The sequence below is a fragment of the Gavia stellata genome, chromosome 14 (genome assembly GCF_030936135.1).
Source record: "Gavia stellata isolate bGavSte3 chromosome 14, bGavSte3.hap2, whole genome shotgun sequence".
Taxonomy (NCBI): Eukaryota; Metazoa; Chordata; class Aves; order Gaviiformes; family Gaviidae; genus Gavia; species Gavia stellata.
This window is the reverse complement of record NC_082607.1, coordinates 5541295-5563109: the sequence shown is the minus strand read 5'-3', so window position 1 is coordinate 5563109 and position 21815 is coordinate 5541295. Positions and strand designations below refer to the sequence as shown.

Sequence of the window (21815 nt, the reverse complement as noted above, 5' to 3'; positions counted from 1 at the left end):
AAAATCCAGATTCCCTGATAACTCAATTGCCTTAACCAGGAGTTTTCTTTCTCTGTGCTATGTTCAAATGTATGCACCCAGAAAAAGCTCTCTTTTGGTAACAACACAGGATAAATAGGGACATACATGCCCCATTTCCAGATGAACCTTAAGGCTACTTAAGGAAGTCCGTTACGCTTCGTTTGCTATGCTGTCCAGCCTATGAGATCAAAGTAATATCACACCTTCTTAAAGGTTTTAAGAATATGAGCCTATTACAGCATGGAAAAAATTAGGTATTATAGAGGAAAGTACAACAGAAAAACTCCTAACAAAATAAAACAATTTATAAACGAATCATTCAGCAGTACTCATACTCCGATACCTTCTCCCGGAGACAGCCTTCCCTCTGGAATACTGACAGACACACAATTGCACGAAAAGATAGAGCTTCATAATATCAAACAGCTCTTATTAAAAGTACAAATAAAAGTAATAAACCTACATAATTTGTAATTTTAATGTTTCTGAAACACATCTATATTTTAATCCCGCCATACTATTATGAGCAGGAGGGATGTTTTCCAGCTGGTACTCCAATTGCTCAATAGGTATTCCAATGTTGTATCCAAGAGCTCTAAAGTTCATCATAGAAACACCGGGTCAAACAGCAAGTTGAGGTTGCGGACCTAGAGAAGCCTTGTCCACCTTACTGCGGGCTACTGCAGACCTACCTTTACCTCTTGTATCCCAGGCTACACACTGCTGTCCATCTCTTGTGCTAGTTCTGATCATCCGACCCTTTCCTAAGCCTTTTCAACACACTGGGCTGGTAGAAAGGCTCGTGTGGTATCCCTGATCTGGAATTTTTCTTCGCTAACTTGAACTCAGTCTTTACATAAGTACAAAGAACAACATTGTAATGAACCCCATTACCCATGTTGTTCTCTCACTGGAAAAAAGATAAAAGCAGCAACAACCTCTTAAACCAGTATTTAAATACTAGAACTAGAAAGGTGAAACTAAAGAGGTTTTACTCTTCAAGCAGCAGCATAGGCAGGGGCCAAACTAGGTATTGGTTACTGGAAGCTCTCAGATTGTAGGGAATCCTATACTCCAAAAAATAACAAAAACTGAGTATTCTACTTTAAAGTAAGCACACACACACAGAGAATCCAATTAAAAAGGAAAATGGCCTTGCTTAACACACAGGAAATAAGTATCTGAATCTGAAAATCAAACTCATGCAAAAAAAATGTTGGTACCCCTAGAGTAGTAAGAAATTATCTAACAAAAAGAAATGAAGTTAACGAATGGCCTGAAAGGACTGACAAGATTTATTCATTTATTTGGCATCAATGCTCAAAGAGCAGCCAAAAGAGGTGGCTGGAAGAGGAGATACATATGTTCTCTTTGACACTGGTTCCAGCCTACTAACAGTATTGAAAACATACGCTGCTGTTCATTTATGCTTATCAAAACACTCTCCTTACACAATTGCAGTTCTACGAAAGAAAAAGAAGTCCACAAAGATCTGATTTTACATTAAAAGCCTAATTATGTGGACAAAGCTACTTTTGGCAAGTACTCTAGGCTTCCAGCACTTAAAGTTCTGGAACAAACTGACAGCTTCAGAATTCATTATTCCACTCAGAAATCTCCTACATCCTTCTTCAGTGATAACTAATTTGGTCTTGGTTGTTGAGGGCGGGGTAGGTCTCTGACTTATGTGTCTGTTGGGGGAGAGGGAGAGGATTTTTCTGTATTATTTCCCAAAGTATTCTGCTCATTGCCTATTCTGTCCACCATGCTTCATATTACATTTTCTCTGTCCCCCTATCCAAGTTAAACTTGGTGATGCAATATCACACTTCCAATTTTTCTACTATTAAATCTATGACTGAGTACAGGTAAGGTGTGAGGACACTGAGTATTGGCTTCTCTCCACTAGCACCTTTCTAGCAAATGTGTTACCAAACAAAAAACCACCCCTAGCTCTGTGGTAAACACTACTTCTCCGGGAATTGTTCCCTTTACTATACAGATGCATGTGTACGTGTATTTACATGTGTGTAGTAACCACGCACCTATATGGCGATTCAGCTTGAATAATCTCACAGAGACAGGAATAAGCTCTTCTTCATACGCATATGTGCAATATCGGTTGTCACTAGGGATGAAACCCCATGATTCCCGAGATCAATAGTTTCTAAAGCTTCAGCTGTTGAAAGATTTGTGTATTCAACGGAAATTACAGGAAGGATATTTTGGGCTGGAAGTGGAGTGAAACATATCAAGCCCTATATAAGCTATACAGATACAAGTCATATGGAGGAGCAAAATTTTAGTGCCTAGTCAAGTTTTATAGTTTTCTAAATACAGCAGAAAATGTTTAAACATTAACAGCCAGACATCTGAAAGAAATGGTGTTGGATAAAACCTCCCTTGACTGTAAACATTTGAACTATTTCCAGATAGGGAACATACTCATCTAATCAGTTTAGAAGTACAGATTCCAGTTGCTGCAGAGTATGTACGGCCCTCAGTAATCTGTGGGTTTCGTCTTTTGAGTCGAACTTTGCCTCGAGTTCAACAGGACTATGTGGAAGGAGAGTGGTGCTTATCATGAGTGAAGGTAATAGTTCGGACAACACCTTCATTTCACTGCTCAAGATGGAGAAGTTACTCTAACCACATTAAAATCCACAGACGGCTGAATTATAATCCTATCTTTACAAAAACTATTACGATATACACAGCACACTGTTTTATCACTACTTTGTTATTTAAACGACGTAACAAAATTACGCTAATGATTTGGTCCTTTTCCTAGGACAGCACAATATATCGAGTCAGAATTAAACCAGTGCAGGAGCCTAAATCTGGTGTAAATGAAACATTTTAACAGGATCTTGAACAAGATGCTTAAAAAGTCAATGTGTCCTAGCTGAAACTTAAGGACACAACTACAGTCTCTGTGTCCCTTTCAGCAGGTAGGTGGAGAGATACAATACTTCATCTTTTCGACTTGCTGTTTTACACAAAGATTTAACATTTAAATGTCTGCTGGTGCCCAGCCTCCAGGCAGCCAGATTTCAGTAAAGCATTAGGGCTGCTGCTGTCAATGCAGTCACCATCATAAAAAATGTATTACAGCATTATACACCTAACAAAGTTGCGCTGGAGCATCCATTGAAACCGGAATTTTGGCTATTTGATGTTTCAGTAGAAACCAATACATAAATGTCTAGTTCCATGAAAAAAATGTAAAGGATTTCAATTATTTGCTGTTCAAAACTGTGCTAGGAAGCGTCCAAACTACAAAGAGAAATATCAGTATAAGATTAATATATGACACCCAAATCCATAATATACACCTATACGAGACAGTCTAGCAGCACCGCATCAGCCGAAGAATTTGCACGTTCGAAATTGCTAAGGCAGGCAGAATGTAATGCTGATGAGAGCTGACAGGCAAGGGATTAACAAGAATAGAGACAAGTAATTCCACCGTAGGTTTTACCTGCAACTGACACAGGTAGAAGTATTTAATGAATTATTCCAAAGAGATGAGGAGAGTGACAGAGTCCTCCACCTGCCTCACGTCAGCTCAGGCACTGTGTGATAGCTCTTGGCACCTGGTAGCATCCTGGATAAATCCTAGATGGGATTGCTGTATTACTCCCATCGAAGTGGGAATTAGTTTTAAGCAGGTGAAATGCAAACTGATTTTACAGTCCCTCATGGTGGGATCTTCGTACTGAATATGGATATAAACCCATATACTAACAATACTTTGTATTACATCGTTACACTTCTTTCTGAGGACAATGGAGAAACAATTAAGCAACTTGTTCAGGAATATGTAACAATCCCCTTACAAGGAGTCCAAGTACTCTGACTTGCTGGTATTATGCTTTCCTTGGAGGATCACCCTCTCATTCCCTTGGCTATCTGTGTGCGTTACTGAATATTCATTTTGTGATTCACGGGACTACAGCAGTTTTTAGTTTGCCTCTGGATCAGAGATAAAATTTCTGAATAGAGCTTTGTAGCTTGGAGTGTTTAGTTTTCCTGTAACATCATTACTGAGCTAGCTACACGCATCCTAGGACATCAATTCCAGATATCCTGCCAAAGATCAGACGGGATCCAAAGGACTGCATTCATCAGCTGCCAAAAAAGTGCTGGGGGGAAGGGATAGAAAATTGCCTACATCTGTGACAGTGGAAAAAAGAAATACAATGTAGTTAAATATGAAAATACAAGCAAATATTTACACAAGTTAAAAAAGAGCACAGCAAACCAAATTATATTTTCAAAACACAAATAAGCTTGCTGAGTATTAGAGAGAACAGATTTTTGAACCAAGTCTTACAAAAGCACTAAAGGAATACTGTCACTTGATACTTATTTAGGTAACATTTTCATTTGCTTACTTTTGTCCTGTATTCTCGTAGTACTCTCCGAGGAAGAATGTGAGCTGCTTTTCTTGATTGTTCCATTATAGCGCCTGAATATTCTGCATTCTCTACAGATGGAGCTGTATATTAACAGAGTTGGTTTTGTACAAACAGCTCAATCAATGTAACACAAGGATTAATTTCCTATAAATGCTGGGGAGAAAAACAGGGGCTTGCAAGAAGACCCTTTCAGCCCTCACAGGAGCTGTGTGTTTTTCAACCTCTTAACATACTTGGGCCTTGAAGGTGTAGCAAACGTTTCATCTTTTTACTGGTCGGCATCCACCTAAGTATCCTGAAAGCAGCGTGAAAGGAGCTGGGGCATTAACCTGCTTCCTGGCGTTGAATTTACTTAACGTTCGTTGTGAGTATTATAAACACACACTCCCCTTTTCACAGCACTCTTCTTCTAACGATGCTTTATTTTACAGCTTCCCGCTCAAAGGAAGCGCATGTCTATACTGCTCCTCTAGCAGCTGGTCAATCCCTACCGCTAACTGAACAGCAACGTCGATGGATCTAGGCCGTTGGTACTTCAGGAGGAACTGTGATTACGCGAATGGCCGTACATTAAAGCAACATACAGTAAGAGCTTTATCTGTCTGAAGTGTGAATTATTCAAAATACACAAATATAATGGGTTTCCCCGCCATTCCAGGTACCTTTGTAAGGTTAATCTGAGCCATGTAACCTCATCAATAATACAATTCCTGGAACTGGAAACAGAAGCACAGCAATGCCAATAAATGCCAAGCAAACAAGTCAATTCCATTGTCTGTGCTTTGTTGATAGCACACTGTTAACTAATGCAATGTTACCTTGTTAAAATAATGTTTGTGATTTTAAATACACATATAAAGTTTGAGGGTAAGGGGTTTTTTTGGTAAGAAGAGGCCAGTCTTATTCATTGCTCTTTAGACCATAGTGACAATTTGAATTTTTCTCCTAAGTTATTTTAACTTTATATAAACTCTTCAAAAGTGGCTTTCAAAGCCATATGTAATTGTGAGAGGGGTAAAAGAATATAGAAGTTTTATTTTAAGTTGTTACTTAATAAAAGTTTAATTCATAGAGTAGGTCCATCAGTACTTTAGACAGTAAATAACAAAACTAGTTTAAAAGAGAAGATAAAAGAACACAGACACAGAATTCATATAAGTTTGTTTGCCTGATAGTTTTCGTGCAAGTTAAATAATTGCTTAAAATTATGTTTGAAAACTAACCAGTAATTTATTTTGATTACAAAATAATTTATTAAATTTGTTTTATTAAGTACTAAAATTTTCAAACATAGAAAAGCATTTCTAAAACACACGCATTATATTTGAAGCAAGAGGGGACCTTCTCTGTTAAAAGAAATTGAAGGATTTAAAAGGTTATGTAAAAATTATTTCAATATCAACCAGGTCACAGGAACCTGCCTACCTACAGAATAGGAGCCGGTGTAGTTCGTGGCTCCCCGTTACCCCTTGCAAACCCTTTCTGAGCCCTGTGTTGGCAGCATTTACTTCCTCTCCTACCGACTATCAGTTCTGACCAGACAAGCAAGTACAAAGAGACAGCGATTTCTTTCCATATTCATCATAATCCTACACGTCAGCAAGGCTGACTCCACTGTAGGACTGCATACTGATACAGGAGTGCCATAAAGCATCACAGACTTACTTCAACACTCATCCCGAGGAACTGGAAGACGATTTAAGGAAAGAAAAAAATGAGAGGAATCTTTCAGCTGCTGCATCTATGAGCTAAAATAAAAAGGGACTCCTGAAACTGTATATAAGGTTCTCGAAAGGCAGCCAGCGCTACCCAAACACGGGGTGGCTTGGTCTGTATTTCAGAAGAAACTCTGTAGAGCAGAAGATCCATCCAAATGACCCTTCACAATGGTTGTATTTCCTCCCGCTCTCCCTCACACCCAACACTTGGCTTTGGTGCATGAGCTCAGTAAATCTCCTGCCTCGGAAAAAGGAGGTAACAGGGAGCCCTGCTAACCACAGAAGTCTACATAATTAAGCTCTAGCTTCCTATTTTACAAATCATCTTTGACAATCCTTAATAGCTACTTAGGAGAATAACAGCATAAATATTACTTTTATAAATAGGAATTATTACTTAATACCTTTTTCTTTATTAAGGCATTTAATATAATTATAGAGGAAATAAAATTCCCCTAGCTTGAAGCCATACGTGCAGCTTGCACTTCTGGAAAGTTTGCTTCACTTAAACTAGGAAACACGGAAGAGACGTGAAGGATCTGCCCTCTGATAGCCACCAGCGACACTCCAGGCACTTGGCTCGAGCTGAGCCGTATCATTTCATACGGACGTTTGGACTCTGAAAAGCAAATGCATGAAGCCCTGTCCAAAGCACACACTGAAAGGTGGAACTGAGTCAAAATCGGAAGAAAATCGGTGAAGGAGGTAATTTCCTAGTATGCTGTAAAGCCATGAAACGGTGAGTGGGATACCTGGAGATGAAAAGGTGCGGTATGACACTGGCAGGCAAACTGGGAAGTTTGCATTCGAACATATGTTTCCTCGAGCCCTCCGAGGGTTCTGCGCGCCTTCACGTCGGCACGAGCGCACCGGGCGCACCGCTGCCAGCTGCTCTGAAGCCGGGCGGCCGGGGGCAGGCAGCGACTTTTACAGTCCCAGCTACTGAGCTTCTGTTTCCGTGACCTGCTCGCCTTGGCGATGGGAACCACTTTGTAACTTCACCTCAGGCAAACACGGAGCGGCGCGTAGCGCGCTCCTCCGAGAATCCCCCTCCGTTCAGCTCCTGCCACCTCTCGTTTAGCACTTTGGTGAACACGCTCTTTTACAAGGCTGGCCGTTTGCTCAAGGCCTGAGGGCGATTTAGTTTTAGACATTAGTACGAAAAAAAAGCCTCCGTGCTGAGCAGGAACCTCTCCACCTCAGGATCTATAAGCCAAGTTAACTAAGAGAACGATGATTTTTTCCTCGTAGGAATTTCACCTCTGCGAAATAGCTACACAAAGAAAAAGACTCTCAGAGGGACAAAACCTCAACTCTACCTATGAAAATACTCTGGAGAGTCCTGAAATATCTATGTATATTTACATACCCACATACAGATTCACTCCTTAAGTGTCTTGTATAAAGGCAGCAAAACAACTCAATCCTTTATGTATTTTTAGTTGACAAAAACCTGGAGAATATGTACTTATTTGTGTGATATTCATTGCTCTCGTCTCTAACGCCCTTGCTCTGAGAAAATTGAAACTTGTATTAATTAAGAAAAGTTCATTAGTTCAACAGATTCATTAACCTTTTTTGGGAAATGTACACTGAGCACCAAATTAATCAGCACCCTGAAATCAAGTCACAATTTATCTCCCTGTGTGTTATTTTTTGAAAATATTTTTCAATATAGATGTGCATAAAAGCAACATACATCATTTTGGCAATCCTTATTTCTTACTATAATTCCCTAATGGTCAGCTCTCACATAAAAATACGTTTTTTACCTTATTTAAACAAAAGACCAACTTAAGAAACCACCTGGGACTTCAAATCTGTTTTCAGATGTTATTAATTTGGAAGTCTTAGGCTGTGCCCTCCTCTGACGCCAGCAGTGCCCGCTGAAGAAGCTGTCTTTCCGCCAAATCAGCCCAGTCCCCACTGATAGACCCCCTCCAGATCCGTGTTTCTTAATCACTTTCAGCCAAATGAGTTCATTATTTTAAGCTCAGCTTTTACCTATCGGGTCTTTACCAAACAACTTCATTTCACTTGGAAGGGCACACCTGAGGTGGCGATGATGTCAGGCACGTTTTGATCCGCTTCTTTTTGGTTGTAGATAGCTCCGAGAAAGCTATCGCATGTCGAGATGGTCGGGGGAGTGCTTACTGAGGTTGCCCACCAGTCCCTAGGGTATCTTATTTATATTTGTTTATTTATTCATTTTTATTTATTTATGATATTATTTATAAAATATATTATTTATAATATTATTTATAAAAATATTAACCAGACGTTAATAATTCTGATTGATCTTTTTTATGGCCATTTCAGTTTAGCCCATTACTGAAAGAAATGTGAAAAGCAAATTACTTGGACTGTATTAAAATCTTACAGCGATATTTTATTTGCAATTTTCTCTCAGTTCCATAGTTAAGGACATAGAGCTTGTCCCAGTGATCTCCTATTTGTCATGCAGGTGAAAAGCTGACTATACTTTGTTCTTCATAAAAAATAAGGGCCTGTGGACCGAGGCAAGACAAGCCTAATTTAGGACCGATCAAGTCCTTTCAGTGGCAACGTTGACACAGCTCTGCCAGGTGCCCTTGCAGCAAAGGCCAAACACATCATCATTTTATCACCACATTTGTTTCATTACTTTACAACTCCTAGTCACTAATTTTTGGCACGGTTAAACTGAGAATTAATATCAGTGTAGTTCCCTTTATCACTGTGTGTTACATTTTAATATAAGAATATTTCAAAGTGATGTTGCCAGCTGCATGTAGTTTCCAAACAGCAGGAAATATATTATTGGTGGGAAAATAAAGTCAGATTGGAAACGGCTCACAAGATGAGTATCAAAGAGTTAGCACTTTAAAATACTTGTTTCACAGAAATCAGCACATTTCTATCAAACAAAAGGATCTTGGGAAAATTCTCATCTTCAATCACATGTAACTAACATTTAATTTTCTGTTTCAAATTAGTTTCATTCTGAAGACCTTCTATAACTTTAGCAAGAGTGCCATTTCAGAAGAAAAATCTCATTTTCAAACAAAGAGGTAATCATAACTGCCTGATCAGCACAAGAAATAACTGACAGTTAATTGTATTAACTTTTTAACTATTGATGGGCAGACATGTAACTAATGGACACTGTTGTGTTAGGATGTTTTCTTTGTTTCTTTTTGCACATAGTTCATAAATATCTGTAAATTGGTACCATCACGTCTTATTTACTCTGTCAGGCCTAGACCAGGACAGTCAGGGGTCAACTTCTGTGTTTGGCTTTTTCATCCCGGAGGACACAAAGACCCAGCGGTCCCCAGGATACTGCAAAACCCAGAAATATTCCAAAAACAGCCACCTGGGCTTTTTGATTATCATCATTGCTAGCCATTACCTAATTCAGAGCTGATTAAAAAGCACTGCACATGCCTCAAAGCTTACGCACAAGTGTGTGTGAAGTACTAGGGATGAATATTCTTAAACTGGTAAATTTTCACTATAATTTTACAAGGAAATTAATTATGAGCTGTTTAGTCATAATGAAGATTTTCTGGGCTATGGTCACGTCTCAGGCCAGAACACAAATCAAAACCAATCCGCATCGCTCGCCGTTACCACCGGTACGTGCAACTGGTAACGATTAGGTTTTGCCCAAGTTTACACTTGTCTGCTCACAGATATGGTGACTTCATTAGCACACAAGACATCACTCTATACATGACTTACTACATACATCTCCTTAGCACAAGCCACATGTGCACTGCTTTTCTGTTCCTTGTGTTCGCACAGTTTTTACCAAGTGCTAAGCACGGTACATTTTCCAGTGCCACTTGGGTTCCAATCTTCACCACAGATCCAAAACGCTAAGATGGTAATGATAGTGTGGGGGGGAGGGAAATGCTTGTTAAAAAATCTGCAATCTTGCCTTTTAAGTATTCCTACAGACTAATTCAACTAGCTCTTCAGAATTCAGAGTCTAGGAAACGTCCACTTAATATTCAGAGACTTTCATACCTGCAAGAAAGAGCATTCCACTCTGAAATTAATCCAAGCTGTCATTTATCCATTACTGTTTACTAACTTTTTTCAGCATATCACTAAATCCTAACTGTCTGGCAAAACACACTGCTAGCTGCATTGGTTTAATTCCATAATCTCATCTATTCCATTAACTACTAGAAACTAATTAGCAATAGTAAAGCCAGTGAAGACTGCTGTAAATAATTTTCTTTCTCCTTCTGTTAGTCAAGAAGGAATTTGGTGCTGCAAATTTCATATAAATACATGTTGCTTATTCCCATCTAAAAGCTGGAAACTCAATTAATGGAGATACTATCTAGAAATGTCAACTATCAATTCCCACTTCACCACATCTTTGGTATATTCTGATGCAATACAAAGATATATATTAGTCTAAAATTTTGGGGGGTAGTTTACTATTTTATATTCATTATTGGCTTTTAATGATAAGGTTTGTCTTTATGTCTGTCAAATTTTACATAGTGTTAAATTTAACAGTTGTACCAATATGGAGCATAACTCAGAGGCAGCTATCTATCAAACAAACCCCTCGGAGACGAAGCGCAATGTCCTAACTACACTCACAGAAATTCAGGCGTCGTTAAGAGAAACTAGATGCAGTGTGGCTTTGCAAGGGTACGAAGAAGAACACTAGCCAAAGTGTAGTCCTAAAATTCCCAGTCTCTGCAGGCTGGAAATCCGAGGTTACTTACATGACTCTAATCTTACAAATTGTGAAATCGTTCACCTATACAGATGACCTTCCTAAGACTAGTGACCCCGTGTTGAAGGTCGCCAGTGTGACCAAGCCTTGCTGCCAACTGAACACAAATCTCACATCCCCCTCCTCCTGCCCCTTTTGCTTATGAATCTATAGAGCAGTCTGTGCAAACTTCATTCTGTTTTCCTTAGGAAAGTCAAACTCTATTCCGTGCACTCTCTTTTAATAGAAATATCGGATACTACATCCCCAGAGAATCTTGAAAACTTGCAGTTAAATGGAAAGAATAAACTTGACCGTAGATCTCAGACTGATGGAGATAGACTTCATGCAAGTAATACAAATAAAATATTAATTCTAAGGTAACAGAAAAAGTGCCTTCCCAACTTCTCCTTCAATTTTAAAAGAACCTGATACTTTCTTAGCTCAAAAGAAAAATTCCAGCAAGTTTTGAATTTCCATATAAGCAATAAAACACTAAGCAAAAAAAAAAAAATAATGTTCTTCTCAGATCCTCAAAGGTATTTAGACATTTACCTCTCTGCTGAAATCTTTTAAAATCAGGAGTCACGCAATTCTGAAAACATGTCTGAATTTATGGATTCTTACCAATTTAAATGAGGGCTGCACACATCCTTACAAAGCTAGACAAAGAGCTTAAAGTTTAACTAATGCAAATGTGCTAAACATAAAACTCTAAAACACAGTTCATGTGGATGGCTAGATACAACCATCTCCATGCAAATTTTAATTACCAGTCAACATTTAGGAGTGTTTTGGTGAGACACACGATTTATATTAGTGCTGTTATAGACCTAACGCTGATTTCATTGAGGTCATGCTCCAAGGCAAAATTGCACCACATAGCAGTAAGCCGGTATAACAGATAGAGTATTAAATCAATACGGTGTCTCACGTTAGCTAATAAATTACAAGTGTGCTATCAGACCATCTGCTGGGAGCGAAGCATGATGAGCTGCAGTGATCATGCTGATTGACATTCCGGTTTGAACATCTAGTCAGAATTAGTTCACCTTCTTGGCTTCGATAACTACTTCACTCATAATACATATTTACAACATTGTTCGTGCGGCTGGTGGGTAAAAGGAAAGTTCATCCTCATCCTCCCATAATCCTTCGCACTTTGCCTAACAGAGGCCCCAGTGAATGGAAAAGGTAAGCGCAGCTTCATTTGCGACTGATTACATTAAGCTAATAATTTTATAAAATTGAGTTAATGGTTTGATAGTCCTCAAAGAGTCTCTACAGTAAAGAATTAAACGATCACATCAACAGTAAGTCATTTTTAAACCCCAGAAGTTCAGTTTTTAATGTTTTGTGAGAGGGTAGAACTGAAACCTGAAGGAGAAGAGCTACATCCCAGGTAGGTTTTATGCCGTGGGAGAAAAAACACAATCCTTCCGACTTTCCTAAAGTCCCACCCATTCATACCAAAAACATTTGTCAACCATTTGCCTTTGTTTGTACATGGTTGAATCACACAATCCTCTGTTCATGGCCTATAGGATCATAGACTGCTTTGGGCCACACTTTGGGATCTTTTGCAATGTATATTGTGCACTTATATTCCCGACATGTGCTATTTATTGTTCCCATCATAACACTTTGCATTTAACTTTTCACCTAAGGATGCCATAGGACTTAAAACTACCAGCTGGTTAAGCCTCACAAGAAAACACCCATACATCAACTCATTCTTAGTATGTACTTCATATATATATAACTTTAGATATACGTTACATGTAAGATCACTCTCTCCTTCATTAACTGCAGCCATTCCCAAAGGTAAGGAAAATGAAGACTGAAGCACGGATGATACTTTTAAAGCAATCAAATGATCATTTTCTGATGGAACAAAGGAACATAAACCACGTCATTGTATGGCATGTTGCCAGGACATTTTCTTTGGGTGCCAGGGACACAGCGAGCTTAGTCATGAGAGTTAGTGGTTTAAGAAAAACTGTAGAGCAAAAATGTGTGGTTATGGTTAGCCTGATTCATCGAAAATAAACAGCTGAGTTTGAGAGTTTCTTGCACACTGTTGGAAAAGTTTGTTCATTCAGCAATTTGACCTCAGTTACAACAGGAAGGGTGACCAGCAGAAAAATCTGAAAGTCCTGCTTCTCAATCCAAAAATACCACATTATTAGGTAAATCTACAGTAGGAGGTCATTTGAAGCATAAGCATTACAAAGATTAGGTCACAATAATAGTTTTACAGACTTCATATTTAATATATAATCTTACCGTACGAAGTCTGCAAACGTGTTCAGTGAGCTATTTCGACAAATCAAGACACAAACAAGGAATTCTCCAAGAACTCACAGGCAATGTGTTAACAATTCAGAGATTAAATATCTCTATTTACTATACCATTGTCAGTAAAGCAGGTACACACAATGTATATGGAATATCATCTGAGCACTGTAACTGAAAGTACATTTATAAACGTTTGCTTTTGTAAGATTTACAGTGTTGATCAACAACCAGGAGATGAAAATAGTTTGCCATCGAGGGCGAAGTGCTGCACGTGACATTGTTACACCGATAGAAGGAACTCAAGGCATCAAGTTTGTCGTTCACGTTTGCTGTCACTCAGCAAAAGATTAAATGGGGCAAAAAATAGCAGAACCATCTTTGTGCTGCTCTCTGTATAAAGCTACTTGAACTTAGTGACGAAAGTTAGAAAATAGATTTCTATCACCTGGGTAAGTCTGAGCAGACTTCAGGCAACTAAAGAGTTCCCTGTGCTGTGGAGGTCACCTAACCATCATTTCACAGCCTAGTGCAGATGAAGTGCCGCACTACACCGATAAAGCATTACCGTCTGGCGACACCTTCTCCAATGCCTCTAGAACCTAAAGAAGGATGCAAGAGCATCTAAGGAAATAGCATACTAAAGGTGGCCGATACACCCTTGAACCTCAGGTGCTTCAGCTGTGGCTCCCATGCTGTAGCCCACCACTGTGCTTGAATCACACTGTCGTAATCCAGATCTGCACAGAAATGCAGAAAAACGTGAGTGAAAAGAGCCTGCCGGGGTGGCTGCTGGACAGAGATGCCCAAGTCCACCTCTGTGGGAGCAGAGGCAGTCAAAACTCCTGTCCGTGAATTAATTATCCCTCTTCACCCTCCGCTTCGTAGGCCCAGGACATACACTTTTGCCCATGGAAACATATTGCCATGAGGCTCTCGGATTCAGATATGTGATTGTGCTGATCTGTAAATGCCTTCCATTTCACAAAAATAGTTAGAGGTCCCATATGACAGACGTGTCAAGTCTAATGCAAAAGACACCAGTCTCTTCCATAGGATGTGCCCCACTGGGGAGATCAGAGCCACGGCACATAGCCGCCCCTGTGCCCCGAGATGCATCTCTGCTAGACCCGAACGGCAAAGTGAGTCTCTACAGCAAAGGTGTTACCCAGCATTAGAGCTCCATCACCTTTATCTTATGGGAACTTCTGCAGTGGGGATGGGGAAAGTTGAGGTCAACAGAAATTGTTACGAAAACTTCAGTAATGGGACGATTCTAACACCTAGTATAGGGCTGGGGCTCCCAGCTGCCGTAGCGTTTATGACCAAACCAATAAAAATGTTCTGTATTGTAATAGTACTTGGGTAAGCAAGGGCAGTAATTGGGCAAGGGCGCTCCCCTCTGATACTTGAATTGCAGTACACATTAAAGAAGAATGCTAATGAGATTATTTCAAAGATACTACATTTACAAGGCAATGCCACCTTTGTTACACAGTGAGTAGAAAACCCCGCAGAGTGGAACAGGCAAAAAACCATAAGAAGGAAAGGACACTGAGAATTTTTTTCCCTTCTAATACTGAAATCATGTCCTTAACTGTTTAAAGAATAACCATGACAATATTTTGCTCAACAGAGGACTGCACAGAGCGGCAATTAAAATCTGGCAGAGGTTGGCAGTAAAATCAGAATTTACAATCCATAACATGCCCATGTCTTGACACAAGAATTACTTTTATTGAAAATGTTGTATATTCTTCAACATAGTTTGAAGCCAAGTTGTTCCACAGATGGCGCCTATAATGAAAACAAACTCTAGCAAACATAAGACAACTTCAACATTAGAGCAAAACACCAGCAGAAAAAAATGAAAGAGCAAACATTTCTTGCTAAAAATCATTACAACGAAACACCGCATGCACAGTGCTGTAGAGCTGATATCGCATACAAGGACACTACACCTATTTGCAAATACACCTTCTGCCAAAAATTGAAACAAAGAAATGGAAAGATTTCCTCGGTCAGTATGCAGCTCTGGTTCAAGGTGAACTTGAAATCCTAAATTACAGGAAGCAAAAAGTGTCAACAAAATTTACTGAGAGAGCAAACTAAATATGCTGAAACAATGAGAAAGTTCTAGAATCTCAAGTTAATCTAAGTGTAAGATGCGGGATACAAAAACGTGTTCTCCTGTTTGTCTAAACGAAATCTCCATGTAGCTAGTAATTATTATCCTTCTGCCCCTTGTAAAGAGAAGTTTTAGGGATGTGAAGTGTTGATGTAAATGAGAAGAAAGCTTCCTCACATCATTTATAAGAAAAACTTCATATCCTAATTGGGCCACAAGACTTAGGGGAGTACCTTTACTGAATCAAGTTAGAGCATCCAAAACTCTTTTCAGGGCACAGGTTTTAAAGTAAAATATTCTCATAGAAAGAAAAAAAAAATGAAGAAAAACATATCAAACCCTTGATTACCATAAATCCATCACATAAATTGTATGTCATCTTTTTTCTAAGCTGAGGTTCCTATGACTGGAAGAGACAGTGAAAGAACAATAATAAAGGACACAAAAGGATCCTATGCAAAGGTTTATGAATATTAGCTATTCCTAATATTCATCTGTGTAGTGATTTTACATAACTTCTCTTTATTGCATATTCATTTTTACTGCATATTCATTTTATCAATGTCAAGTGAAAACTAGTATGTTCAACTGATGGTAGAGGGACTTCCTTTTTTCCTCTCCCTCTTCCTAAAATCCATTTTATTCTTGCCTTTCCATTATTGTAAAACTTCAGGCTGCAGTAGTTACCATGTTCTGTAGCACATATTTGGTACTAATGAATCACAGCCTTTCACAACCTGGGCAAAACGAGTCATCATAATGACACCTTTTTGCTACACTGTATTTATTTGCCAGCAGGATCCCAAATGGCAATAGTTGCCATAACACAGCTGCTGCTGCTGCTGCTATTTTCAGTCCTTACAAGAAAGGGATAAATAAGGAAATTTTATTATTTGTAATACTCATAGAAGAAAGCACAAGAAGTCTTTTTCATGACCCAAAGAGTACTAGAAATGGGCTGCCCTGAGAAGGCCAATCTCAGATGCGCACCAGTGAAAACAGACGCATTCACTGCAGTATACAGCATTGCTCGTAGAGAAACTTCATTCCCGAGTAATTGTGAAGTACGTTGATCTACAGTATCCTTCTCCGAAGGTGTAATATCATTCTGCTTTATTTTTTATACAGCGTATATAAAAATCTGTGCGAGTATGACACAAAGTACAAAGAAAATGGTATAAGGAGAGGGAAGGAAGCAAGTATTGTAGGAACAAATAAACAGCTTTTTTCATTTCTTTGCTTTTCATGCTCTGCTCCTCAATATGATCAGCAAAGCAGGGTGACTGTTTTGAGATTTGTGTAAGTTTTCTGTAATATTATACATTCTTTATATACCCAAATACATTAAAACAGAGTATACACGTATAAAAAAATGATCGGACATGAGTATTAAATAACTATGATATGTAAAGCACAGACCTTCAGCTACTACTTAATATAAGCCCTTAGTAACAGAAAACAGTATGTGCGTATTCATTTCTAACAAACCGGGACCGTGTCAAAACACATACAGACACAAACTGTTTTGAAACCATCCTCAGTAGCGACAAACATTAGACAGAAGATGAAAAAGAGAACGTTTGCCTAAGCAAAGACAAAAGGTGGTGATTCAGTAGCATGTATGAAGATGGTGATTATTTTCAATCTCAAAGCTAGTTGCTGGGGTTAGCTCCTCCTGCGTTACAAAGTGCTATCGACACTATCAAAAAGAATACAAAAAATAAACCTATTTGTAAAAAAGTATTGGAGAAGCCTTTTAAGAACTTTTGGCACTTGCCAAAAATCTAATCGTAATAGTAAGCAAACAGTTTAAAAAGTAATTTGTTTTCTGGAAACATTTCATCTCAGTATTTCTATTCATGTTCTGTTTCCATGCTGTTATACAAATTCAGCTTTCCTTGTTCATTTGGTCTATGCTGAGACTTCCGTTGTTTATAATATCATTTAAAAAGAGATCGTCCAAGTGATCTCTTTTTGGACTAGTAGTTTCGAACTCCACTTAAAATTCTCAAAAGTCTGTAGGTAATCATTTTGTGGTGAACGCCAATGAATATAACAGAAAGCAAAGGACTTTTTTTCAGTTATTGAAGCCAAAAAAATTTTCAGCCAACATTTCTTCACAGATTATAATTTTTCCTTGTATTATTGCCTGTACAGCATAATGTAAGATAGCAGAAAGATCTGAAACGTCTCTCCTTAAGGAAAGGAGGAAGGGGGGAGTGTAATAACAGCTATTGAATTTTAAATTTATGATCTTCAAATTATTTCTATTCTTACATATCCTAACATGCCTGTATTAAAAAGGATGTCAGTGGCTCGTTCTACCTGTAATAATATGTAATAATAAAGTCATATAACTTAATCCATGAATGGTAAATGAAGCACACCCTGGAAGTTCAGCGCATTTGCTCTTAAACCGCCCTGGCACTCCTATTTCCCTCTGTTGTCAAGACTTTGTATGAAAAATGGACATTGCTCAGAAACATGAAAAAATACCATAGAAGTTGAGTGAATGTCTGATAAAACCCAATTCACTTGAATTCAAAAGACCACTACACCAATCTTCACAGCAGTTTCCCTCGCCATGCTGCCAAGCAACAACTTCTGTGTGTATAAATTCTCACGGGCAACAGGCTCCAAATTCTCCCATCAGCACAAGCATCATGTACGGAAGAGGCGCCTGCTTACACACAGGGAAAGGGCAAAAGTCCTAAAACCCACCCAAGAGAGCCAGGATTTAAGAGAGCCTCACAAAGAGGCATAGCTCCTTGTAGCTCCACTGAACCCAGTTACTACAGATACAGTTTCTGTTTCTTTACCCGAAGCACCTAAAGCTTCAGAAGCTGGATCAAGTCCTCCCTTTAAGATGCACGCTTCGCCAAGCGGCACGAGCAGCAACACCAACTGAGCTGAAGGGCTCAGTTTTGATTGCGATGAAGCAAACGACCAAAGCAAACAGTTCAGTGCCTCACAGAGTTAAACGGAAAACAATAGGAATAGCAAATACCACAGAGGAAACCAAAACTCATTTTCAAACAGCCTCTGAATTGAAAAGGAAGCTAAATTCGCTAACTGAATTATTTACAATTAAATTATTTGCAAAGCTCAATTTCAGTAACAAAATTTCATCACGCTGGCTTCACCTCAGATCATTACTTTAAACCACACACCTCAATCAGATGCAATTCACCTAATCACTGGGTCAAGATTTTAATTCAGCTTCTCAAAACCATGCATTCAGTTCAGGGACGCCTTGCAAAGCAGTTCTTCCATTTACTTCCACTGCTCCTGAGGAACTGCCTGACGGTGTAGGACAGGAGCCTGCGCCCTGGTTTAGGATGGCTACCTAGGACAGCAAGCCACCCGCTCTTCGGAATAAAGGTGCGATATAGAAAGAGCACAGCTCTTGTACCATTCCTTCAAATGAACAGTTTTGAAATAATGATCCAGGTGGTACTTTATGTGTGTATATATAAAATATTGTTCTACAAGATTAATTATCCCATATACGATTAGCCTGCTTCAAACATCAAATCGACATGCAAAATTTGTTTGCTTTTGACAGTCTCCCCAGCTTTAGCACATTCAGTTCAATGATCTTGCTTCAGAGCAAGCCTTAGCCGAGTTTTTCTGCCCGCGGGGAAGGCCGCTTCATACCCTGGTGCCTCCAAGGGCCAAGAGATATCCTACGACTACTGCAACGCGGAATCACTTCTAAAATAATGCACAGTTCGTGGCTTAGAAGGTTTAATATGGAAACCTTTAAAATGCTCTGTTTGTTTTTAGAAGATTACTTATAATCCTCTATCCAAAACCAAAAACCTTTGCAGAGATTTACCATAAACATGAATGATTGATAAATACAAACATTAAGTGTTGATAACTTCAGCAGGTTTTCATGTTTCTGACAAGTTTCACTGTTGCTGAAAAGACTTTAAATAAACCTCTGGAAAATGTATACAACTCCCTGAAATCCCATTTATACCAGCTTCATTCTCATGTCAAATTATTATTCCAGTTGCCTTAGTTACATCATTTCTGTATCTCAAACATGGATACCTGTGGCTTATCTCCACATATAGATTTTAGAAAATTCATTATTTCTCGATGCATGGGGTCTTTATTTTCAGAATGTTGCTTGCACATTGGTGGCTTCATTTATTTCTGTACTTAGGGCAGATAAGAGAGAGCCAGTGAACTCGAAGGGTGTCTCGGGAAGATTTACACAAAAAATGCTCCTACCAGCCGGAGGCCTGAAATAGCAGCGTAAGACACATTTCCCTCTTCTCGGCATAGCTGGACATACTGGCGCTTAATGCTGTTACAAAGTTGCTCTTTGGTTACACAAAATCAGGCACAGCACTCTTCCCTAATTTACCATTTAACCACACATCTGCTCAAACCTTATCATAGGCTGAGGCAGAATGAGGGAATCGCAAGCAGATGTTTCTCCATGCACAAACTGATAAACGTACTCTATCCGGAATGTCAACATCTTTTTTTCCGGCTGGGGGTGCGCACCACCCAGCAACCGGAAAGCCAAATCGCCACAGAGAGATCCAACTGTAACAAACCATCCGGCTTTGAATAGACTCCCCAAGTCAGGTTACGTTTATTAAAAGCTTTAAACATTTATAAATCTCCAGGGAAGCAGGACTTTAACGCATAGCATTTAGAGGTAAATCATTGGCGTAATAGAGAGGCTCCTTCCTGCAGCCTCGCGGGACCAGAAGGCTGGCTGAGACGATGAACTCCTTTATCATCCTCACGCTAATTGCGGCACATCTTGAAATGATTAGATCTATTGTTAGAACAGGCCTTGTCAGCAGCTGGCACACGGTGATTAATAGAAACTTCTCTTTAATTCCTTAGGATGTAGAAGTCTGAAGTCACGGTTGAGCCCTGGACCCCAATTATTAGGTGATTAATGAAATTATAATTGCCACCCTTTCGTTCACATTCATCACTAGGTTTACTGTTAAGCATTAGAGGTAAAGCACAGGAAAAAGAAAATATTTGACAAGCACTATGCTATGGATACATGGGAGAAGCCTAAATGGGTCAGGAAAATATTTTCCAATGCACCAGGCTGGAGCAAATGTGTGTCATTGCCAACAACTTCACAGTACTGACAGTTCAAGTGAAGGTCAAACTTGCTAGTAGGAATCATTTTCTGCCTGATAACAGCAACAGCTACCACCTTATCCAGCACTTGAGAGACAAATACAGAGCAGTTGGCCAGCAAGGTAGAAGAAGCAGTTTTTAGCACCCCTGTCAGTTAATGGAACAATCAACCCCAATAATAGGATTCCCTTCGGAGTTTTAAGAATGTTTCTTCTAAAATCATGCAATATAGAGGTCATATGTATACATTGTGTGTGCCTGCCCGTGTGCATACAGTCCTGCACCATTGGACCTATCTTCTGGACGTCACGTACCTACAGCGTACCGTCAGTCAGTTGAGAGAGCAGCCAGGTCGCTGCCAACACTTCCCTCCATTCCCGCTCCCCACAGGCTCACTGGTGCCTCTGAACTTTTATGGGTCATGTTTTCCAAGCCTGATTATTTCCCAAAGACAACTCAAAGTGTTCTAACAATTAGGAATTAATTCTTTTGTCTATAAAATATGCATTCAAAAAAACCATTTAGAAGCGCTTTAGCCCTGTAGCATTAATGTCAGGAAAGGTCAGAGCCAAGATTTTTTTTTCCCCTTCTCGACTGATCAGATTTTACAGAAAGAATAATTAGTTTTTCACAGATCAAAAAACTATGCAAGGGAAGGAAATTGAATGCAACTGAAGAGAAAGACTGAGGCCCCTTTATCTCCTTTGGCATGAACTGCTCTTTTAAGGTTTAAGGGCCCAACAGCCATCACAGCCCAAGAGAGCCTGCAGAGGAGGCAGGAAGGTTTCCGCGGCTGCCACAGACCCGTCTGTGCCCTCACACAGAAAACGGGCAGAGAAAGGGACAGGACTTCACCCTTTCCCACCGCGCAGCCTCTGCTCTTCCACGCTGCAATGCGTTTGCATACACTTGCAGCTATATGGTGTAATGTAAACGCCTATTTACTTTGCACTGAGCTGTATCCGGTGAAAAATCACTGTAATTTAGATCTCATTTGTTTATATAATAAATGATTTGTTTATGCTGAACTTGGTGCTTTACCTCAGCTACTTGAAATTTCATTAAATAACAAATCACTTGTAAAACCATCCTAGGTAAGTCAGAAATAACAAGTCTGCCACACACGCCCTCTCTGTATTAACATCCAGAGCGCACAACCACTTCACTGTGTTTACCGGCAGAAAGAAATGATTTCTGTGATCAGCCATTTTTGAATATGTCTGAAACTCTGATTGCAGGTGCTTTTTTTTCAGTGCTGATTTAAGCGAACATTGCTCAACTTACATCCTGCGAGTTTTAAAACAGGAGGTGGGTGGGGACAGCAATGCTGGGTAATTTTCATAATGCTAAATTTCAGTCTCCTGGGGAAAATAATAGACCTCACTAAT

The 21815-nt window shown here is 39.3% G+C and overlaps 1 protein-coding gene across 1 annotated transcript in view; it reads right to left on the bottom strand.

Moving 5' to 3' along the window:
- Nucleotides 1–21815, bottom strand: part of PCDH11X (protocadherin 11 X-linked) — a 325382-nt gene that overhangs the window by 88355 nt on the left and 215212 nt on the right. Inside the window, exon 4 of the mRNA XM_059824372.1 lies at nucleotides 11933–11940. Coding sequence (XP_059680355.1) covers nucleotides 11933–11940 — 8 coding nt within the window. The remainder of the gene's footprint in view (nucleotides 1–11932; nucleotides 11941–21815) is intronic.